At 43.6% G+C, this 24041-nt stretch overlaps 1 protein-coding gene and 1 pseudogene across 3 annotated transcripts; one reads left to right on the forward strand and one right to left on the reverse strand.

Annotated features, from left to right (window-relative positions):
• The window catches only part of LOC132387346 (zinc finger protein 208-like), a 220438-nt pseudogene that overhangs the window by 71156 nt on the left and 125241 nt on the right, over positions 1 to 24041 (reverse strand).
• On the forward strand, positions 885 to 19227 carry LOC132387349 (zinc finger protein 585A-like). 3 transcript variants are annotated; one of them, XM_059959703.1, is made up of 4 exons: positions 885 to 1039; positions 2736 to 2887; positions 15160 to 16555; positions 16924 to 19227. In XM_059959703.1, the coding sequence occupies exon 4, from the start codon at positions 17316 to 17318 to the stop codon at positions 18873 to 18875; it is 1560 nt and encodes a 519-aa protein (XP_059815686.1). In that variant the 5' UTR covers positions 885 to 1039; positions 2736 to 2887; positions 15160 to 16555; positions 16924 to 17315; the 3' UTR covers positions 18876 to 19227. The 3 variants fall into 3 exon arrangements, with proteins under 3 accessions (XP_059815686.1, XP_059815687.1, XP_059815688.1); XM_059959704.1 differs by having other exon boundaries at positions 15160 to 16072; positions 16419 to 19227; XM_059959705.1 differs by lacking the exon at positions 15160 to 16555.

Raw genomic sequence — 24041 nt, forward strand, 5'->3', positions numbered from 1 at the left:
GGGTATGTTGTGTGGTAACCCCTGGAAGACGGTATTCCTGTGACAGGTCACTTTCGCTGATAACTCGTATGTGGACGGATTCAACGGATAAGAACTTCGTCGACGGTTATTTTGAAGTAACGGCCTTTTCTCTACGTTTCACCCTGGATTACAAATATCTCTCCCCATCATTTATTCCGTAGATTACTGAACTTTCCTACTTTACCATCTCAAGACTCTGAGCTTTGTTCCCTCAGGCTCGAAAGTTTTGGGATTTATATTGACACATATATACACCGAACACTGTCAACTTTCCTTTATTTCATTAAGTTACTATACACTAATAAAGAGAATGTATTTAACATCAAAACCAGACTCCTGTGTGAACTCTATTGCTGCTGGTTCGTTTCTAAAACGTTTCAGTTCGTAACACAGTTTTATAAAACTAGTTAGACCACATCTGGAGTGTTTCATACAGTTCTGGTCGCCCCCATTCTCGGAAGGATGTCGGGGCTTTGGAGAGGGCACAGAAGAGGTTTACCAGGACCCTGCCTGGATTAGAGGGCATGAGCTATAACAAGAGGCTGGACAAACTTGTGTTGTTTTCTCCAGAGCGGCGCAGGCTGGGGTGAGACTGGATGGACGTTTATAAGATTACGAGAGGAATAGATAGAGTGGACAGACGATATATTTTTCCTGGGGGTTGAAATGTCTAATACATTTAAGGTGAGAGGAGATGTGAGCGGCAAATTTGCTTCTTTCCACAGACTAATGAGTAGCTGGAGTCTCTGCCGGGGCCGGGGGGGGGATCCACCAATCCCGACACGTGATCCCATTTGCCCCTCCCATTTAACCGCAGATTGGCAGCATCTGCGCGTCTGTTCCAGGGCCCCGCCTCCCGATGATGTAACAATCTCTCCGCGCATGTTCACAGTCTCCGGGTGGACGGTGTTTTCCTCTCCGCTCAGAGCTGAAGTTGTTCGGCTGTGTGATCGGGAAAGATTTTCGTCTCTTCCGTCGGGATCACTGTCTGGGGGCCGAAGATATCACTTTCCCATCGGTGAGTATTGAGACCGATCCCGAGCGGGGAGATCCGATGTTGGTCGTGAGCACCGAACTGAGGGCCAGTTAATCATTTATTTTCCAGTTATCTGGGCTCGTCAGAAATGTGTCGACTTCACTTAATCTGCATTGAACGATCCAAACCAGGAGCCAAGGCTGTCTGTTTCTGCAGAATTTAAATAGAAGTCCCGCCGACAGGTCACGTGAGGCTGTGTGTTGCAGATTCGCCCCGCCCTCCGCGTTGTGACACAAGATCACGTGGTGTGATTTTGGCCACTGAGTCCCATTAATTTCCCGAACTCGTCTCGCTTCCAGAGGCTCCTCGCTTTTGTCCTGGAGCTTTATGGCTGTTGTGTCTTCTCCCGGACTGGGGTGGGTGAGAAAGGAGAACGTCCCAGGTTGTGGGAATCTTTGATTTCACTGCCTGCTTTACCGAGGACTGATCTGGATCCAAAAGACTGTGCAGTTCCTCTCAGTCACGGGCGGACAGTTACCATGCAAAGCGTGAAGTGTCCGGATGGGAAACTCTATAGTGTGTTGATAAAAATTTGGTGAGGATCAAAGTATATATGACAAAGTTCTTGTTGTTTCTTCTATCTTTGTCATTTTTGTATAATTAATTCAGTAGCTGCGGTGTGTTCTGACGTCTCCGGACCGGCTTTTCCATGTTTACAACAGTAGAAATAGACCCGTGAGTCTGGTGTTCAAACTGTGTGAGAGGACCCCTCACTGTCACCAGTCTGTCACTCGGTGGAAATCAGGCAGAATCTCAAGTTGCACTAAAAACGAAATGTTTGAAGTCATTCTGACGAAACGTCATTAACCTGAATTGTAAAGTTTGTTCCCCTCCCCGCAGCTGTTCCTTACCTGCTGAGTGTTTCTGGTAATTCCACTTTCTTTTTATTACATTTAACCTGGAAATGGAAATGACTCGATCTGTGTTAGTAGAACAGTAAAGAAAGCAGAACTTTTCCCTGTCAATTATCCTGGAACCGGTTTGTCTGTTATTGCTGGAAATGTGTTCAGTACAGTTGTTGCTAACGAGGTTCAGATGAATAATCTCAGAAGTGATAGAGATGGTTCTGGACCTGGAGTTCAGAGGGACGGTGGGGGTGGTGGAGGGATGTATGGTTAAGTAAACCTACCAAATGCTGAAAAGCCTGGATACTGTGGACATGGAGACGATGTTTCCATTAGACGGAGAGTCTGTGATCTGACAGCACAGTCTCAGAATAAAGATGCTTCCAGTTAAAATTCAGTTGAGAATTTTTTTTTGGCCATTAGGTGTCCGAAGTGTGGAATTTGTTGCCAGAGAGGTTGGTTGAGGCTGCGATTTGGGTATATTTATGACAGAGATTAATATATTCATGATTGCTAAGTGGCTTCAGGGTTACAGGAGGAAGGCAGGAATATAGTGTGGGAATAAAAATCAGCCGTGTTTGAGTGGTGGATCAGATCAGATGGATCAAATCACCTAATTCTGTTCCTTATGTCTTACCATGACTGAATGATGGCTCCTTCTTATCCCATATTCTTTTATGTCATGTGAGGGACAATAAAAGATTGTTCACTGAGATCATTATATCTGCCTTCAACATTTAAATTTCAGTGAGTTTTGTTCCTGTTAACATTAAGCAGAAATGTTTGGTCCTCCTTTGTATTGTTAATGTGCTTCATTATCTTTCGTGTTAAAGTTTGACCTGCAGTGAGAGATTTATTGGAAGAAAACCCAGGACTGAAGACGAGGGAACAGCAACAAGTGAACCAGCCCGAGGACTGAGAGCATCAACTGGAGAGAAACCAATCTGGCTCGGAGATTCCGGTGATTCAGTCAGGAGAAAGTTTGGTGAGTCTCATTTACTCAAACACTGGTCCTTTTGACATTACATACCTGTACAAGGGAAGGTAGGAAACAGCTGGAGTGAGACTGAAGAACCAGTTATGCCTCTGTCAGACCCAGTTGCAATCACTCCAGGTCTGGTACTGTTCTTCCAGCAGGCCAGCCCTTTGAAACCAATCCCATTCTGTGGAAGTCAAATCCGGAGAGAGTCTCTCAGAGACTGTATTAGTACAAACTCTTTATTCCAAGTATCTGGGGCTTACTCAGTTAGTCACTCAAACAGGAACAGTCAATGACTGTACCCACCCAATCCACTAACTGACTAGCAATTCCCCTTCACCACAGATATATCCATCCAGATACTCCCCACACTAGACAGGCTGGAACCAAATTTATTTACTACATGACAGGCTGGAGCCCTAAAGACAAATGACAAAATAGTCATAATGGCTTACACACACAGAACAGACTGAAACTGTCCTATCTCTGCGCATGAACACACAAGGTGATGAGAGTCCTGAAACCCTAACTAGCTACCCTCAAGAAGAAATATGGCTCAGCATGGCTTAGTACATCTGTTGATCATCAGCAGTTTCTTTCAGAAAAACAGGCTGCTATTTTTTAACGGTGTTAAACTGTACTTCATTATTCCCTCCTTTTTGATCATTACATGAGCAACAAAACAGTAATTTTTTACAGAGAAAGCAACCAAGTACAGCTTTGACTTCTCAGTGGGAAAAACAGCATACATCAGTAATTATAACAATGATACGTACAACTATTAGGACATAATGCAATATCATGCTCAACATATTACAAACAGGCCTTCGAAGATCACTTTTTCGACCCTTCCGTGAACCCGTGTAAATCCTGCCCTACTCTCTTGATGCTGTCAGTCTCCTAGGCAGTGTGCTCGGAGAGGGATGTAGTGTTATTAGACATATCAGGGATAAAGGTGCAGCATTCTGTATCAATAATAGCACAAGCTCCCCCTTCTCAGCTGGGATAAAATCTAAAGCCGTACGATTCTATACGACTGTTTGCCAGATTGCAATCATTTCAGTGGGTGTTTCTGTTACTTGGGCCTGTGTTTCTGTCAGGGCCCCTGCAGTATTCTGGCCAGCTCCTCAAGTGCTGTAGCCAAATTAATTATCTCTTGTGAATTCCCGGCTACGCCATAGGAGAGAAAAACTATCATCAAAGATCGCTCAGTCTCAGTTATTCCTCTCCTCTGCTGGGCACCTGCAGTTATGGCCAGGAAGCATGTTTCCCAGTGTAGAAAGTTCTGTTTGGTGGGGGCCTGAGATACATCTGTCAAAACACTGTGTCTGTCAGGGCCCCTAGTTCTACCCATTTGGCATAAGTGTGACAGAGACAGGAAAATCTTAACTGAATGCTGGGGTGAGCCCTCTCAAAGACATAAACACAAACACCACTGTTACGCACCCGTAATGGTTTAAATGAACCAGCAGCTATAGACAACACCTGGAGTCTAGTTTTGATGTTAAAAGCGCTGTCTTTATTAGTATCTACTTGTATAACAACTTAAGCAAAATAATCTAAAGTTAAAGGTGTTATGAGTACACATATGTGTAAATATAACTCCCAAACCAATGAGCTCAGGGAATACCAAGCTCAAAGTCTTGAGATGGTGAAGTATAAAAGTTCAGTTAAGCCATGGAATAAATGACGAGAGAGATATTTTTAATCCAAGGTGAATGTCGAGAGAAGGCAACTACACTGAATTCCACAAATTCCACTGTGGTAAAACAGGATAACAGTCGCTGTAGGTCTTATCCATCATTGCTCTAAATCCACATACAAAATATCACCAAAATTAGCTTTTCACAGGGATAAGTCTTCAAAGGGAATGACCACCCAAGCAAGGGTTAACGCACAGCTAGATTCCGCAAGGTACTCCCAATCCAGATCCAACACATAAAGTATTACTGACAGTGATTTGCACAGAATATCCCTTCTCACAAGTGTTTACCACAGAACACACCCGAATCCTGCTAAGGGTTAACAAAAGTGGTAGCCATGAGATACTCCAACAACATTCCCATTTGGATTATACGAATTATCACCAACAGTGATTGGTCACAAGGGTACCTCTTCAAGTGAATTACCACACCCAGGCAAGGGCTAGCACAAGTGGTCCTCACAGGATACTCCCAAACCAACAGATCCACTCCAATGGATCAAACAAAGTGACAAGGATGAATAATCCTTGCTTCAATGAAACAAACTGGGAAGTGTAAACACGATGTGTGGTCAAATAGTTCCAGCGCGCGTTCGTGCTCTCTCTCTCTCCCCCCCCTCTCTCCCCCCCTCTCTTCCCCAGAAAGCTGGCGACTGATGTCACTCAGGCACTATCTCTTAAAATGACAATCCACGGCAAGAAACCTAGAGGTTCATCACTCTCCGCTATCAATCAATACAATTTCCTTTAATCCGAGAGAGTCCTTCTACTCAGTTCCTTCAGTAACATCTTTGCAGTCTGTTCAATGTATTGCCCCTTCAGTTTCACAGTGTCGGAGTGGTCAGTAACACTTCATATGGTCCTCTCCAGCGAGGTCTGAGTTTCCCTCAATCCCAGTTCCTGATCAGGATAAATTCCCAGGTTCTATGGTGGGATAGTCACTCCTCTCTGCTGGGTAGTTCTCTTCCTTGTAAGCCTGTCATACCTGTGAATGTAACGCTTGGAAAATTTTGGTTAGTTGGCATATTTATTTCCGCATCTCTTCCAATATCTAATTTTGCTGGTAGGCTTTCTGGGAACAATGGTGCACAAGGTCTTGGTCCCCAGGATATCCTCATGGGCCGTTCATAGATGTTTTAAACTGGTGACAACCCTGCTTTCCCCTATGGGGTAACCCACGTGGAATAGGGCTAACGGTAGGACCTTCGACCAAGTGAGTCCAGCCTCCACCGTTAGTCTGGCCAGTTTACTCTTCAGAATGCTGTTGGCTCTTTCCACTCTGCCAGCGGCCCGTGGGTGGTGTACACAGTGGAATTGTTGCTTGATAGCTAATTCGTTACATACCCCTTCGTATATTTTCACCACAAAGTGTGGGCCATTGGTAATTCAATAAAATCAAATTGTAGACAGAAAAACGTCCACCTGTCAAGGGACTCGTACCCGGTGTGCATGGTGCAGGCTACCAACCATTCCCTCCTTTCCCAGGGGTGGTAAATCATGTATATAATCAGCCAATATTGGTAAAAACTGTGTAGGAACACAAACCTGTCCCGTTGGGGTAATCCAAAAAGCTAGGTCAGGGTCTTTCTGGCACCCCATCTGGGACCACAGTTTGCGCTCTTCCTCAGAGGCGTCCCCCTGAAAATTATGTACCTCCCACATGTCTGGCAAACCCGTTCTGCTTTAGTCATGGAGGGTTGCTTGACGGGGAACCCGAGGAAGCTACAACTACTGAGGATAGTGCCGCACTTTTCACTGTTTGATCTGCTAGAGCATTGTGTTTAGTGACACAGTCGGACATGCGTGTGTGGGCTGCACATTTCATAATAGCCAAAACTCGAGGTAGCTGTACAGCGGTGTGTAAGTTGTTTACAAAGGTGACATTACTAATGGGGTGGCCAGAGGAAGTCAGGAATCCCCATGTTCCCAGAGAGCCCCGTAGTCATGTACAATCCCAAATGCATAATGGGAGTCTGTGTAAACGTTCCCACTTTCGTCTGTTGCCCCAGCAACAGAGCACGAGTCAGAGCAAACAGCTCAGCCTTCTGCGCGGAGACAGCTGCTTCAAAAGAGGCCTGTTCAATTACTTCACTGTCCGTCACTATCGCATCGTTTCCCTGCTGGATCCACAAAAGAGCTTCCATCCTCATAAAATTGATTCGGGCTAGAGGGGGTATTGTGGAATGGATGGGAGAGTCTGTCCTTTCACTGTGATCCGGACGGGCTAGAGGGGATATTGTGGAATGGATGGGAGAGTCTGTCCTTTCACAGTGATCCAGACGGGCCAGAGTGGGTATTGTGGAATGGATGGGAGAGTCTGTCCTTTCACTGTGATCCGGATGGGCTAGAGGGGGTATTGTGGAATGGATGGGAGAGTCTGTCCTTCTTTCACAGTGATCTGGACAGGGGGACAGTTGGTGTGACCGACTTCATGGCCTGAATTTGCTCAGAGATGGGGTATAGCATCTTGGGATCGGTCAATATTAAAAGTGTGTCTCACCAGATGTCCCGCCTTCACCTCAGACTCCTTCCAGTATCGGAGTTGGACCGCAGCCAAGTCTTGCCAGTCTCCCTCGGTGCTGGAGGCTTGTTTCAGCAAGGTGTAGGCAATGGACTCTAGGCTCTTTGGCTTGAACCCAGGGCAAACCCTAATGGTGGTATTGGGAACCACCAGTCCTGTCTGTCGCCAAAAGAAATCTGGAACTTTGGCCAGAAATGCAGTACGGTCTCTTCCTTTATCCTCTCCAATCACCGTGACTGGGAATTTCTGTCCCTCGGGGTGCATAATATTGGCTTTCCTCAGTTAAGCACCACGAAGGGTCATAACACAGAGTCACATGAGAGCTGGCCACTGGCAGAAGGGGTTCAAATGTACTGGAGTCCAGATAAAGTGCCCACCACTGGGTGGTCAGAGGAAGCTATCAGTTGTTCACAGTTCCAGCATGATATCCTTGTCCGAGCATAGAATCTCAACTTCCAAAGGACAGAACAAGTCTCTCCCTGCAAGATTAAACCCCCGTCTGGTGGTGACAGTAACTGAAACCTCACGCTGGTTCCCCTGGAATTCCACCTGCAGTGGCTGGGTTCGTGAATACGTACGTTCCGTGCCTCTGAACCCAGACAGAGTGATTGTAGCGTCTGATAGCTGGAATCCCTTTTCCGATACTGTTTCCTGTTTGAGAGTGGTTGTGGTTGCCCCATATCAATCATAAACGGAATTGAAATTCCAGCACCTGTCAATATTACACTGGGCTCTTCCTGAGGGGTGGTACTCACGGTAGGAAGCATCCTTGCTTGTCCATTTCTAAACGAGTTGTTGTCCCCACCTGTCCCTTGGTAGGTTTTTATTCCCATTTCTGATCCCCAGATGTAGCCCGTTTGCATCCTTCTTCCCGCTGAAAATATTCACCTTTAGAATTAGTTCCCTTCGGTGTTGATCGAGGTTCAAAAGTCAGGTCTCAGTAATATGTCAAAGCTCGTCATGTTTGATTTCGGTCATTGTCAAGCCAATCCATATTATTTGTTTTAATGATGTTGGCTAACTCAGTTGGTCAGCATTGGAGCAGTAGGGCATTGAACTGGGGGGACAGATTCCCATCATTAAAGGCTTGGTCTCCTACGAAGGTGCCGCAGCAGGCCACAAATCACTCCCAATAGTCTGGTCCAAATTCCCCAGGCTTAGGATTGCATTCAGGTACTTTAGTGATGTTGACAGGTTGCTGGAGAGCCCTTTCCAAGGCTTGAATGATCTGGTCTGTCCGTTCATTCTCAGTATGGTTTCCCGCCTGTAACTCCTGATAGGTTTGGTATCTCAATTCTGCCTTCCATTTCTGCCCTTTATCAGCTGAGAGAGTCATGCAGCAGAGACTGAATAAATCTTGCGGAGTCGCATTAAACATTTGTGTAGTACTCTGGACACACTGAGCAAACTGTGCTGGTTTTTCTTTTCTATCTGGGGCCTGATTCATGATCATTATCATTTCTTGAGGCTTCCAGGGAGCACACACAGGAATCACTGAGGGCTGTCCCTCCTCCAAGTCCTAGGGGGAGCGTTTGCTAATGCTGTTCAGGAGGGTTTAAACTAATGTGGCAGGGGGGTGGGAACAAGTGCAGAGAGACAGAGGGGTGCAAAATGAGACGAGAAGCAAAAAGTTGTAAGGTGAAAAGTAAAAGTGGCAGGCAGGCAAGTCCAGGGCAAAAATCAAAAGAGCCACTTTTCAACATAAGTGTATAAGGGCTAAGAGTGTGGTAAAAACAAGCCTGAAGGCTTTGTGTGTCACTGCAAGGAGCATTTGTAACAAGGTGGATGAATTGAATGTGCAGATAGTTATTAATGTATATGATATAGTTGGGATCACAGAGACATGGCTCCAGGGTGACCAAGGATGGGAGCTCAACATCCAGGGATATTCAATATGCAGGAGCGACAGACAGGAAAGAAAAGGGGGTGAGGTAGTGTTGCTGGTTAGAGAGGAGATTAACGCAATAGAAAGGAAGGACATTAGCCTGGAGGATGTGGAATCGATATGGGTAGAGCTGCATAACACTAAAGGGCATAAAACGCAGGTGGGAGTAGTTTACAGGCCACCTAACAGTACTAGTGAGGTTGCGGATGGCATCAAACAGGAAATTAGAGATGCGTAAAATAAAGGAACAGCAGTTGTAATGGGTGGCTTTAATCTACATATAGATTGGGTGAACTGAATTGGTAAGGGTGTTAAGGAAGAGGATTTCTTGGAATGTGTGCGGAATGGTTTTCTGAACCAACATGTCGAGGAAACAACTAGAGAGCAGGCCATTCTAGATTGGGTATTGAGCAATGAGGAAGGGTTAGTTAGCAATTTTGTCATGCGAGGCCCCTTGGTAAGAGTGACCATAGTATGGTGGAATTCTTCATTAAGATGGAGAGTGACATAGTTAATTCAGAAACAAAGGTTCTGAACTTAAAGAAGGGTAACTTTGAAGGTATGAGACGTGAATTAGCAAAGATAGACTGGCAAATGATACTTAAAGGGTTGATTGTGGATATGCAACGGCAAGCATTTAAAGATTGCATGGATGAACTACAACAAGTGTTCATCCCAGTTTGGCAAAAGAACAAACCAGGGAAGGTAGTACACCCGTGGCTGACAAGGGAAATTAGGGATAGTAAAATAGCCAGAAAAAGTGGCATTCCTGAGAACTGGAAGAAATTCAGAGTCCAGCAGAGGAGGTCAAAGGGCCTAATTAGGAAAGGGAAAAAAGATTATAAAAGAAAGCTGGCAGAGAACATAAAAACTGACTGTAAATCTTTTATAGATATGTGAAAAGTAAAAGATTAGTTAAGACAAATGTAGGTCCCTTACAGTCAGAAACAAGGTGAATTGATCATGGGGAACAAGCACATGGCAGACCAAGTGAATAATTACTTTGGTTCTGTCTTCACTAAGGAGGACATAAATAATCTAATGGAATTAGTACAGGACCGAGATGGAGGAACTGAGGGAAATACATGTTAGTAGGGAAGTAGTGTTAGGTAAATTGAAGGGATTAAAGGCAGATAAATCCCCAGGGCAAGATGGTCTGCATCCCAGTGTGCTTAAGGAAGTAGCCCAAGAAATAGTGAATGCAGTAGTGATAATTTTTCAAAACTCCTTAGATTCTGGATTAGTTCCTGAGGATTGGAGGGTGGCTAATGTAACCCCACTTTTCAAAAAAGCAGGGAGAGAGAAATGGGGGAATTATAGACCGGTTCGCCTGACATCGGTTGTGGGGAAAGTGCTAGAGTCGGTTATCAAAGATGTGATAATAGCACATTTGGAAAGAGGTGAAATCATCCGACAAAGTCAGCATGGATTTGTGAAAGGAAAATCATGTCTGATGAATCTTATAGAATTTTTTGAAGAGTAATTAGTAACTAGTAGAGTGGATAGGGGAGAACCAGTGGATGTGGTATATTGGGATTTTCAAAAGGCTTTTGACAAGGTCCCACACAGGAGATTAATGTGCAAACTTAAGCACACGGTACTGGGGGTGTGGTATTGATGTGGATAGAGAATTGGTTGGCAAACAGGAAGAAAAGAGTGGGAATAAACAGGACCTTTTCAGATTGGCAGGCAGTCAGCAGTGGGGTACTGCAAGGCTCAGTGCTGGGACCCCAGTTGTTTACAATATATATTACTGATTTAGATGAGGGAATTAAATGCAAGATCTCCAAGATTGCGGATGACACGAAGCTGGGCGGCAGTGTTAGCTGTGAGGAGGATGCAGGGTGACTTGGATAGGTTAGATGAGTGGCCAAATTCAAGGCAGATGCAATTTAACGTGGATAAATGTGACATTATTCCCTTTGGCCTACTCCTGCATCTATTTTTTATGTTTCTCTGTGTGGAATATTAAAATCTCCCACAATCACAACCTTGTGCTTACTGCAAGTATCTGCTATCTCCTTACAAATTTGCTCCTCCAATTCTCACTCCCGATTAGGTGGTCTATGATACAACCCCACTACACCTTTCCCATTCCTCAATTCCACCGAAAAATGCTCCCTAGATGAGCCCTCTAATCTGTCCTGTCAAAGCACTGCTATAATATTTTCTCAGACAAGCAATGCAACACCTGCCCCTCCAATCCAATCACACCTGAAGCAATGAAATCCAGGAATATTTAGTTGCCCATCACACCACTCCTGCAATCATGTTTCTCTAATAAATACAACATCATATTTCCAGGTATCAATCCATGCTCTAAGCTCATCTACCTTTCTTACAATGCTCCTAGCATTAAAATAGATGCATTTAAGAAACTCTCCACCTCTTCCTCTCTGTTTATCCCTATCTGTGCGAACAACTTTATTATCTCTTTTTTTTCCTTCTCCCCTACATCTTCGGTCTGAGCGCTCCTACATCAGGGAGGAAGTTAAAATCAGCTCCGTGTTAAATGTTTAACCATCATGATGACTGAAGGCAGCTGCAGGTTCCATGAGGGACTGTTACTGTCAGAGTCTGCAGTTCTTGCGGTTGCTCATCACACCCAGGACTGACCCCTGGTCACTGAGCATTGGGGGAGTCTGTTCTGCTGATGTTAGCCTTAAACTAGACTGGTGTTTAATATTGTGGATCTGTGAATGATAAATCAGTTCGGTATCAAATCCCGTGTCTCAGGTACTTACTGTCTCTACCACAATCACTATGTACACTAGAAAGGCCACTCGGCCCATCTAGTCCCTGCTCATGTTTCTGTTCCATATCAGTATATCAAAATCTACCCCTCCCGTTCCCCTCTCACTCTCCCTGAGATGACAGGTTGCAATTAATCACCACTCCGTGGGATAGGAGGTTTCCCATAAATTTCATCAAAACATAGAAATCGATAACACGTTACAGATACTTTGTCCCACATTGCTGTTCCTACCATTTATCTTACTCTAGAAACTGCTTAGAATTACCCTACCGCATAGCCACCTATTTTCCTAAGCCCCATGTGCCTATCTAAGGGTCTCTTAAAAGACCCAATTGTATCCGCTTCTACCACCATCGCTGGCAGTGCATTCCGCACACACAGCATTCTTTGCTTAAAAAACTTGGCTCTGACATCTCCTCTGTATGTACTTCCAAGCAGGTTAAACCTATTCCCCCTCGTGTTAGCGGTTTCAGCCCTGGGAGAAAACCTCTGACTAGCCACACGACCAATGCCTTTCATCATCTTATACACCTGCATGAATTCCCTGCATGATTTTCTCCGGGCTGAACAAGACGATGAGCTCACTGTGGTTTTGACTCCCTCTCTCTCTCCCCCTCTCTCTCTCCCCCTCTCTCTCTCCCCCCCCCTCTCTCCCCCCCCCCCTCTCCCCCCCCCTCTCCCCCCTCTCCCCCCCCCTCTCCCCCCCCCTCTCCCCCCTCCTCTCCCCCCCTCTCTCCCCCCCCTCTCTCCCCCCCCTCTCTCCCCCCCCTCTCTCCCCCCCCTCTCTCCCCCCTCTCTCCCCCCCCTCTCCCCCCCCTCCCCCCCCTCTCCCCCCCCTCTCCCCCCCCTCTTCCCCCCCTCTCCCCCCCCCTCTCCCCCCCCCTCTCCCCCCCCTCTCTCCCCCCCCTCTCTCCCCCCCCTCTCTCCCCCCCCTCTCTCCCCCCCCTCTCTCCCCCCCCTCTCTCCCCCCCCTCTCTCCCCCCCCTCTCTCCCCCCCCTCTCTCCCCCCCCTCTCTCCCCCCCTCTCTCCCCCCCCTCTCTCCCCCCCCTCTCTCCCCCCCCTCTCTCCCCCCCCTCTCTCCCCCCCCTCTCTCCCCCCCCCTCCCTCTCCCCCTCCCCCCCTCTCTCTCTCTCTCCCCCTCCCCGGTCTCGCAATTCAATGCACCTCTAAAGTTCTGACAGCAGACTATCGAGTGAAACTTCGATGGAGCAGAGTCAGAAACCGAAGAGTTGCCAGCCTGAGTCAGGGCTTTTGGGGTTCCTGAGAGAGTTGGGGTCTAGAGTTTACGAGGAGAAGGAGGAAACAGACCAGCTGGATGTAGCTACAAAAGAAAGATTAGAAGCATTTGGAAACTGGTTGATCAAAAAAAAAAGGTGGTTAATTTCTGCAACATACTGGTGGAAATCAACAGTCAGGCAGCAATTGTGGAGAGGCATAAAAAGGCAACATTTACACCGAGCCCTTTCAGCATGCCTAGGCTGTGGACTCCGCTGCTTAGTTGCTGCTTGAACTACAGAGTTCCTCTAGCATTTTGTGTGTGTGTGTCTCTGTATTCCCAGCAACTGCAGAATCTCCTATGTTTTATATCTGCATTTTACTTTGGCATTAGATACACGTTGATATTGAGTATATTGTTTATGGGAGCCGCTTTCTGCGTTTAATCCAAATTTATCGGATCAGTGTTTCCGATGTAACCAGGAAACTGGTACTTTTTTACATTCGACATGGTCTTGCTCCAAAATTCAACCTTTTTGGACAAATTTAAGACTTTTACTGGAACAAATTACAGGAACACAATTTCCTCATAATCCAATATTATTTTTACTAGGTGATATTGAAGGGATAAAACCGAAACTCAAACTAAATAAGTATCAGAAAGAATTTATAAAAATTGCACTGGCAGTAGCCAAAAAAGCTATTGCAGTTACTTGGAAATCGGATTCACATTTAAGTATAGATTCTTGGAAGAAAGAAATCTATGGTTGTATTCCATTAGAAAAAATTACTTATAATTTAAGAGATAAATATGAAACATTTTTGAAAATTTGGAGCCCTTATTTACAAAAGACAGGATTAAATATATAGATGCTTTTAAGATGAAACAATTGGTTACTAGGGGAAAGAAATAAATATACATATTAAAATTATTACGAACTCCGTGGAGCATGTGGAGATCTTCCAACCACCAGGCATTCTTTCTTTCTTTCTTTCTTTCTTTCTTTCTTTTTTTTCTAAGGGGTAGTTAGGGGGGAGGGGTTAAGGGGAGGGGGTATGGGTTATATACATTGTTTTTTTTCATACTTTGTAATCATTTAAAAATGCAATAAAAAATTATTTAAAAAAAAAAAAAAAAAGATTTTTCTATACACATGAAAAAAATTGAGTTATGGAAAGTGAACCGGTGCTTGCAGAAATCTTTAATAGCCCTGTGATTACCCATAAGGCCATGCGTTAAAAACTTCGCCGGTGCTGAAACGCCGATGAAATGTGCAGGCGTCAGGCTGAGGCCGTCCCCGAGTATCACGCATGCGTGCAGTACACAGAAGGCCTTGAAAATGGCGGGTATAGATAACAGCGATTTTCCGTGTTTTTATCTTAAACACCAACTTCGGGATAATTTCTGTGAATTTCGGACACCGTGACCCGCAGTCCCGGACAGTCCTGCTCTCTCCCCTCTCTCTCAACCCCACGATCCATACACAGGCCCCGGGGAACTTCCGGCTGATGAGGGAATGGGAACCGATGGATCTCTCAGACAGAGCTGAGCTCCAGCTATCTAAATGCAAGGATTAGGAACTCGGAGAAAGGGAACAAAATCTTTTACATCAGCAGTTGAGAAAATCACCTTTGTTCTACCTCCAATCACAAACAAGAGAAAATCTGCAGATGCTGGAATTCAAAGCAACACACACAAAATGCCGGCAGAACTCAGCATTAGTACTCTTTTCCATAGATGCTGCCTGGCCTGCTGAGTTCCTCCAGCATTTTGTGTGTGTTGCTTGTTCTACCTCCTCTTGCTCTGGACTTTTCTACTGGTGAGAACCATTCTCTCTAGGTTCATTATGATCGCAAACACCTTTGGCTTGGGCAACAAGTGGTTTCACATCACAAATATGCCAGACTCCAATGAGACAGACTGCTGCCCTTCCCTTCATATTCATTGGCATTGCCATCCCTCAGTTCACCACTTTCAGTCATTTGGGGGAGGGTTCAGAGGAAATATTTATGTAGAGTCCAGAAACTGGTGATACCTGTGTGCATATGGTGGTGCTAAAGTTGCTGGAGAATTTGCAAGTGGGAAGAAGTGGAGTGATATTTGGAAATCTGACTTTTTAAAGTGTAATTTAGCAAGCAAACCACATATGGACAATATGTAAAAGCTTTGGTGAGAAAATCCTTTGTTACCCATTACAGGCCTGCTACATAGATTGTGTGAAAGTGCAGATGAACTGGATCGAACCCAGAGGAGTTCAAAGTTCCTATCGACTGTGATTTACCAACTGTGAAAATGAATACCTCTCTGTATAAAATTCACTGTGCACATCTTGTCACTGGGTAAAAAATGAACAGTACACGATTCATGTGCACACTGGTTACTACAAATTAGAGGGAATATTGGAGGGAAGGAGGGGAGACTTCCAGTGTCCCTGATGCCCTCACCTACAAGATGTGTATTCAGCTGCAGTTTGTAACCCTGCACTTTAAGGTGTTGGATCTTGAAATGGGTGAATTCCAGATCATCCAGCAGTAGGACGGGGTGAAAGATATGACATGAAGAGAGGTGAGTTCCACCCAAGGTGCAGGACACAGGAAACTGGGTGAGAATCGGGAAGGGGAATGAGATTAAATAGCCATCGTAGAGTACTCCAGTGCCATGCCTGCACAATAACAAGAGGAACACTTTAGAAACTGTTGGGGGGAGGAAAGTCAAAGGGCTGATAAGTGGCTTTGTTAGGGGAACAGAGCAAGAGGCAATTAATATCTTAGTGGTAAGGCTTACTAGAGCTAGTGGGGGTTGGGGCTGATATGGTTAAAGTAAGTTGTAGGGGGAATGGGAGCCAGAATGACAGAACAGATAGTGGAGATGGTGAATTGAATTGACTTTATTATGTACATCCTTCATATAGATGAGTAGAAATATTTACATTACATTACTGTCTAAATGTGCAATGTGTAATTGAAATTGATTTATAATGTTTAGTTTGTATATAGGACAGTCAAGAAAGCAATTAATCAGTCTGATGGCCTGGTGGAAGATGATGTCCCGGAGCCTGTTGCTGTGGTACCGTTTCCTGGATGGTGGCAGCAAGAACAGTTTGTGGTTGTGGTGAATTTGGTTCCCAATATCCTTTGGGCCCTTTTTATAAAAAAAACCATACCCCTACCATCCAGGCTCCCATCCAAACTCCTTTTAAACGGTGAAACTGAGATCATATTCACCACTTGTGCTGGCATCTCATTCCACACTCTCACAACCATTTCAGTAAAGAGCTTTCCCACATGTTACCATTAAATATTCACCTTCCCCACTTACCCATGACCTCTAGTTGTAGTCCCACCGAACCTCCGTGGAACAAGCTGCTTGCATTTATTTACCCTATCTTCTCCCTCATCATATTGTATACGTCTGACAAATTCTCAAAGCAATGTATAATTTCCGTGTTCATGTTTAGAACTTTTTTAGGTGTATAAGATGATGAGGGGTATTGATCGTCTGGATAGCCAGAGGATTTTTCCCAGGGCTGAAGTGTCTAACACGAGGGAGCAGAGTTTTCAGGTGCTTGGAAATAGATACCGACGGGATGTTGGGGTAAGTTTTCTACACAGAGCCTGGTGGGTGCATGGAATACACTGCCGACTTCACTGTTTCAGTTACTGTGGGGCCAGGCAGCTCAGTGGGAACAAGGAATAATACCAATGGAGAGAGTCAAACTCAGCCAAGGTACAAATTGGAGATGGCAGAAATGCCTGATTCTTATAGAAACGGGAACAGCATCAGGGAATTGATGGTCATTCCAGATACCAGCACTGTGTCCAGTTACAAGATGATTTCTCTCACCAACTTGGGTTGAACCTCACTTTAACAGTGTGATGTCAGATCACACCTTGACAACTCAAGTGATCTCATCTGAAATGTTGTCCTACACACATTGATGGATTTTGTAAATCTTTTTACAGGTTAAAAATGACAAGGAATTTGTCTACGGGAATCCCGAACACAACACACCAGTTTTGCTGTCTCTGTCCAGATACTTAAGAAGAGGAGCAAGCGATTCACTCGATCATCCTTCCTGCTCAGACTGCGGAGAGGGATTCACTCGATCATCTGACCGACTGGCACGCCTGTAATTTCAAACATCTGCTCAGACAGTGGGAATGGATTCAGTCGGTCAACTCAACTGAAGGTACAGCAGCAAGTTCACACAGGGACGAGACCATTCACCTGTTCTGTGTGTGAGAAGGGATTCAGTCAGTCTTCCCACCTGCAGACACATCAGTCAGTTCACCCTGGGCAGAGGCTGGTCATCTGCTGAATTTGTGGGGAAGGATTCACTCGGTCATCTGACCTAATGGCTCACCAGCGAGTTCACACTGGAGAGAGGCCGTTCACCTGCTTGGACTGTGGGAAGGGGTTCACTTGGTCATGCCATCTGAAGCTACATCAGAGAGTTCACACTGGGGAGAGGCCATTTACCTGCTCAGTCTGTGGGAAGAGATTCACTCAGTCATCCAGCCTAATGGCTCACCAGCAAGTTCACACTGGAGAGTGGCCGTTCACCTGCTTGGACTGTGGGAAGGGGTTCACTCAGTCATGCCATCTGAAGGTACATCAGCGAATTCACACTGGGGAGAGGCCGTTCACCTGCTCAGACTGTGGGAAGGGATTCACTCAGTCATCTGAACTGAAGGTACATCAGCGAGTTCACTCTGGTGAGAGGCCATTCACCTGCTCAGACTGTGGGAAAGGATTCACTCAGTCATTTAAGCTCAAAATACATCAGCGAGTTCACACTGGAGAGAAGCCGTTCACCTGCTCAGACTGTGGGAAGGGATTCACTCAGTCTGCCCACCTACGATCACACATGTCAGTTCACACTGGGAAGAGGCCGTTTACCTGTTCATACTGTGGGGAGGGATTCATTTTGTCATCACAGCTGCTGGCACATCAGCGAGTTCACACTGGGGAGAGACCGTTCACCTGCTCAGACTGTGGGAAGGGATTCACACAGTCGTACAGCCTACTGGTTCACCAGCGGCTTCACACCGGCGAGCGGCCGTTCACCTGTTCGGACTGTGGGAAGGGATTCACTTGCTTAGCTAAACTGAAGCTACATCAGAGAGTTCACACTGGAGAGAGGCCGTTCACCTGCTCAGACTGTGGGAAGGGATTCATTTGCTCATCTGAACTGAAGGTACATCGGAGAGTTCACACTGGGGAGCGGCCGTTCATCTGCTCAGACTGTGGGAAGGGATTCATTCAATCATGCACTCTGAAGGTACATCAGCGAGTTCACACTGGGGAGCGGCCGTTCATCTGCTCAGACTGTGGGAAGGGATTCATTCAATCATCCACTCTGAAAGTACATCAGCGAGTTCACACCAGAGAGAGGCCATTCACCTGCTCAGAGTGTGGGAAGGGATTCACTCGGTCATCTCAACTACAGAGACACCAGCGAGTTCACACCGGGGAGAGGCCATTCACCTGCTCAGAATGTGGGAAGGGATTCAGTCGATCATGTCAACTACAGACACACCGGCAAGTTCACACTGGCGAGAGGCCGTTCATCTGCTCGGAATGTTCAAAGGGATTCACTCAGGCATCTCACCTACTGAGACACCAGCGAGTTCACACTGGAGAGAGGCCATTCACCTGCTCAGAGTGTGGGAAGGGATTCATTCAATCATCCACTCTGAAAGTACATCAGCGAGTTCACACCAGAGAGAGGCCATTCACCTGCTCAGAGTGTGGGAAGGGATTCACTCAGTTAGGTAACCTACAAGCACACCAGCGAGTTCACACTGGGGAGAGGCCGTTCACCTGTTCAGACTGTGGGAAGGGATTCACTCAGTCATCCAGCCTACAAGCACACCGGTCAGTTCATACTGGGGAGAAGCTGTTCACCTGCTGAAGCCTGAATTATACCTCTGCATAGACGCTATGCCGTTGTGAGCATTTCTACTTGTGATTTTGTGTGTCTGCATCACTGCCAAAATGCTAGTTGGTGTTGGGGTTCTGTGCTACTGTGTTGAATTGACGTGTTGAGTTGCGAACAATGGCGACTGCTGACTACGTCTTGTTGGAGTTGGAGCTAATCAATGTTGCAGAAGTGTTACTTTTTTTGAAATTACTGCAACGCAGAAAAATGAGAAGTTTTTCCATTACCTTTTGCAGTCCATGATGTCCAAAGCAATGTTGGAAATTTCTTTGCACGATTTTGATGCCATTTTCAAGTCTTTATTGTCTGCCAATGAAGAGTCGTGCACATGTACATATTTTCTGACTACCTCACCTAACCTCTCCTTGATGTGGTCCACTGTCCAACTTCGAAGCAAGAGGAAATGCGCAGGAGGAAACTGGCAGCTGCCAAGTGGACCAATCACAGTTCTTGCCATCTGTGTTACCGCGACGTGGAGCTGCATTTTTGAGAAGGTGCGCGTTAGGCTACATTAGGCGAAGGACTCTCATGGAGGCGCTACATGGAGTAGGTTGCATTCTGGCTTTGCACTGTTCATTTTAAATTTCCTTACCACCCCTTTGACATCTTTATCAAAGTGTTTATAACACTTTTATCTGTTTGAATTTGAATTTGATTTGACTGAAATGGCTAACAGAGGAAGAAAGGCATTAGCCGAAGGCAAGGAAACCGGTGATGGAAATGGGAAGAAAGAAGATGTCTTTGAACAGCCTAAAAAGTTTCAACTTACTTTACAGGCTATCTCGAATCTTTTGGATGAAAAACTTGATGAAAGATTTACTACCTTGGAAGTATGGTTAAAGGAGAGCGAAGGTAGGTTGGCAACACTTGAAAAGAAGAATGAAAAACAGCAGCGGCAATTTTCAGAGCTTATTAAACCGGGATCATAAATTGAATTCTTTGGAAAAGAAGTGAACTTTGACCACTCATACATTGGAGCAGAATAAAGTCAGGTTTACTGATTTGGAGAGTCAAAGCCACAGACTGAATTTGCGAATAATAGACTCAGTGAGGACGTTGAGAGCCGGGATCTTACTCAGTTTTTTTCTCAATTCTTCATCTCATTTTTCAATCTTTTTTATTGGTTTCCAAATAAAGAATATACAAATTGGAAGAGGAGTTTAACAAGTAGATAATATAAAAAAATATATAAACAGCAGTAGTAAAAACAGAAAGTATATCATGTCAAAATCAAATGGATAAAATGCTTCCTTGGAATAATCCCAAAAATTGCTGTGTGGATTAGGTTGAACATCTGCATCTATAACTTTAGATAATATTCCAAACACATCCCTCCAAAAATTATTTAAACTTAACTCATGAACAAAACATATGAGTTAGAGTAGCCACTTCTGCATTACACCTGTCACAAATAGGGTTTATATTAGGAAAAATATGCGCCAATTTATCTTTGAACATATGGGCCCTGTGTACTATCTTAAAAATTCTTAATGGAGGTCTTTGGCTCGGAGGTATTTCCTTCCCTTCCTGCACTCGACCGTGCACATCGGGTGCTGAAACCAAAACTGTCGAACGGGTTAAAACCACGTCATGTAATTCTTCGATGTCACAATGTGAATAATAAGGAGCTCTTCATTTGGATTGCTCGTCAGAAAGGAGTTACTGAGCATGAGAATCTTAAGTTTCATTTTGTTGAAGATTTTTGTCCTGAGGTATGCAAGAAATATTGCATTTTAAAATGGTGATGTCAGAATTATATCAGAGGAATCTTTGTTCAGCTTTGTTATATCCCTTTCACCTAAGGGTTGCTCTGCCTGATAAATCATTCAAATGCTTTAAATCCGTGAATGAAGCAAAACAATTTCTCGAAGATCTGAGCTTGAACGTAGATGTCTAATGTTTTGAAGATCAACATTTGAGCTTGGATGTCTCTGAAATTTACCATTCCTTTTTGTATGTGTGTATCTGGTTTATTAGTTAACAACCAGCTTCTAGATTTGGACACTTAAGAAATTTGCCCTTGGGTTGATTACATTCGTACTGTGTTTTGACATTCGGATACTTATTATGTTTCCATGTTAAAGTTACTTTATTTTTCCTTCATTGTTTTACTTTTTTATTTTTAATTGTTTGCTTTTGAAAATCATTAAGACTCTGATTTGCTGATTATTTCCTTTTTCTTGAAATATTATTAAGATTGTATTTTGTGTCATTTTTTAAGACCTTTTCTGGTCTGCAATTGGCTGTTTTTCTCTAACATCTGCTTGACATTCCTCTCGTAATGTTTTGACAATGGGTGGTTTGTTTTTTATTTTTTATTTATTTCCTAAAAATGACAAAAATTTCACTGAATGTGCATCAGACAGACCTATATCTTTTTGAATGTTGAATCTAAAATCCTTTCTCAAATATTAGCAATTAGATTGGTGAAGATATTGCCACAAATTGTCGCCGAGCATCAGACAGGATTTATTAAAAATCATTATACACATTTTAATGTTTGGAGGTTAATGAACATTGTATACACTACTTTATCTAAGACTCCAGAATGTGTTATCTCCCTCGATGCCGAGAAGGCGTTTGATAAATTTGAATGGGAATATTTTAAAATTCTTGAGAGATTTAATTTTAGTCCAAAATTTATATCTTGGATCCAATTGATATAACATATACCTTTGGCTTCTGTTTCACTAATGATCAGAGACCCCCTTTCTTTAGGCTTTTCCAAGGTACTAGACAAGGCTGTCCTTTGAAATCCTTACTATCTGATATTAGCCTGGAGACCTTGGCAATTGCTATTCGTGATTCATCCAATGTATTTGGTGTTACTCATGGGAATGGGATGCGTAAAGTATCACTGTATGCAGATAACCTTTCGCTATATATTTCTAATCCAGAGACATCCATTCCTGCAGTAATAACACAACTTGCTCAGTTTAGTAGTAGTTCTGCTTTTAAACTGAATCTTAATAAAAGTATGCTGTCTCCATTAAAAATGCAAATCTCAATTTATAGACAAGTCACCATTTAGATTGCTTGCTGATTATTTTATTTATTTGGGTGTTAAAATTACTAAGAAGCACAATGATCTATTTAAAGTTAATGTTTACTCTTAATTGATCATGCTAAACAATTGTTTACTAAATGGTCCACATTTTCCTTATCCTTGATTGGTTCCATTCATGCTATTAAGATGATTATTTTACCTAAATATCAGTACCTATTTCAGGTGGTATCAATTTTTATCTCTAACTTTTTTATATATTATTGATTCTAAAATTTCTGCATATATATGGCAGAATAGAGATCCCAGGTTATATTAGAAATATTTAAAGAAATCAAAAAAGGTATGTGGCTTGGTTTTGCCGTTTCCTAGATTTTATTATTGGGCAATTAATATTCGATATTTAATGTTTTGGACACAAGAGTTGGATGAACATTGAGCGGGAGTCTCGACAGGAGTTTTCATTGGCTTCTATTTTAGGGGCTGTGCTTCCCTTTGCACTTACCAAATTTAATAAGCAAATGGTAATTCCAATAATTAAGCATACAATAGGAATATGGTTTCAATGTTGGTAATTTTTTGGACCAAATAAATATATACTGTCAAGTTCTATGACATCCATTTTTTTCTTTCAACCATTTAGAATTGATCAAGCTTTTCTTTGTTTTCATGATTTATTTATGGATGATCTTTTGTGGCTTTTGAACAGTTTTCTAATAAATATAATCTGCCTGGATCACACTTTTTCAGATATTTGCAGATTAGAAACCTTTGAACCTTCCGTTGCGATATCACATCAAATTGAAGTTATGGAAAAAAATAAGTTTAAATCCATATCAGAAGAGTTTAATATCATTTATTTGATTTAATTGTGAAAATACGCTTAGGTACTTCTGATAAAATTAAGAATGAGTGGGAAAGAGAACTTGGGATACCTTTACCTATACAAAAATGGGAGAAAATTCTTGAACTAGAAAATACCTCTTCAGTGTGTGTCAGACATGCCTTCATGCAATTTAAGGTGGTTCATCGGGCTCATATGTCCAAGGATAAGTTTGCTCATTTTTACTGACATATAAATCCTGTCTGTGATAGATGTAATTCCGGGGTAGCTTCCTTGACACATATGTTCTGGTCTTGTCCTCTTCTTAAAAAAAATTGGAAGGATATTTTGAGATATTATCTCAGTAGTCTGCGTATTGATTTACAGCCACATCCTATTACCACAATTTTTGGAGGACCGGTCCGGTGGTAGACTCCAGTCATTTATCCTCGTCTGCTTGTCATCTAATTGTGTTTGTTACATTAATGGCCATCAGATCTACTTTACTTAAATGGAAAGATTCCAATCTCCCTACTACATTTGAATGGTTTTCCCAAACCAGAGTATGTCTAAACTTGGAAAAAATTAGGAGCGGTACTGTGGATCCTTCGGTTGAATCTGAAGAGACTTTGAGGCCATTTATTCAATAATTTCATATGATGCAAGTTGACCCTTTCTGAATCTTGTGTAATAAGTTTTTGTACTTGTATAGACGAGCGGAGTTAACGCCAAATAATTTCAGCCGTTGTAATATGACAGCCCAATTTTGTCTTTTTTTTAGTTTAGTGTTCTTTCTAGTTTACGTTTTTTTTCCTTATATAATATCTCTTTCATGGTTAGTTGCTATGAGATTGGGAGGCTAAACTATATTTGTCATTTGGAATCTGTGCTTTTACATGATAACCATTATTAATGTAATTCCGATCTCTTTGTATTATTAGATTATTGCTATGCTTATTAAATTTGAAACTTAATAAAACGATTGAAAAAGAAAAGGAAACTGGCTGCTACCAAGTGGACCAATCACAGTTTTTGTCTGCGTAGTTGCATTTTTAGGAATGTGCGCATTAGGCTACGGGATACGATAAAGCCGAGGGTGCAGCGTCGGGTACGCGGCTACCTCGACGGAGAAGAATAATTCAGGCTTCAATGTGTGGGAAGGGATTCACTCGGTCATCTCAACTACAGAGACACCAGTTCACATAGGGTAGAGACTGATCACCTGTGCAGACTTTAGAAGGAGAGTTCCACAGCCAAATCAACCAAAAGTGCATCATTGAGTTCACACTGTGGAGAGGTTGTTCATCTGCTG

The sequence above is a fragment of the Hypanus sabinus genome, unplaced genomic scaffold (assembly GCF_030144855.1).
Source record: "Hypanus sabinus isolate sHypSab1 unplaced genomic scaffold, sHypSab1.hap1 scaffold_176, whole genome shotgun sequence".
NCBI classification, from domain to species: Eukaryota; Metazoa; Chordata; class Chondrichthyes; order Myliobatiformes; family Dasyatidae; genus Hypanus; species Hypanus sabinus.

What these genes read in the sequence shown, in the direction of transcription:
- LOC132387349 (XM_059959703.1), top strand. Translation starts at nt 17,316, where the DNA reads ATGGCTCACCAGCGAGTTCACACTGGAGAGAGGCCGTTCACCTGCTTG.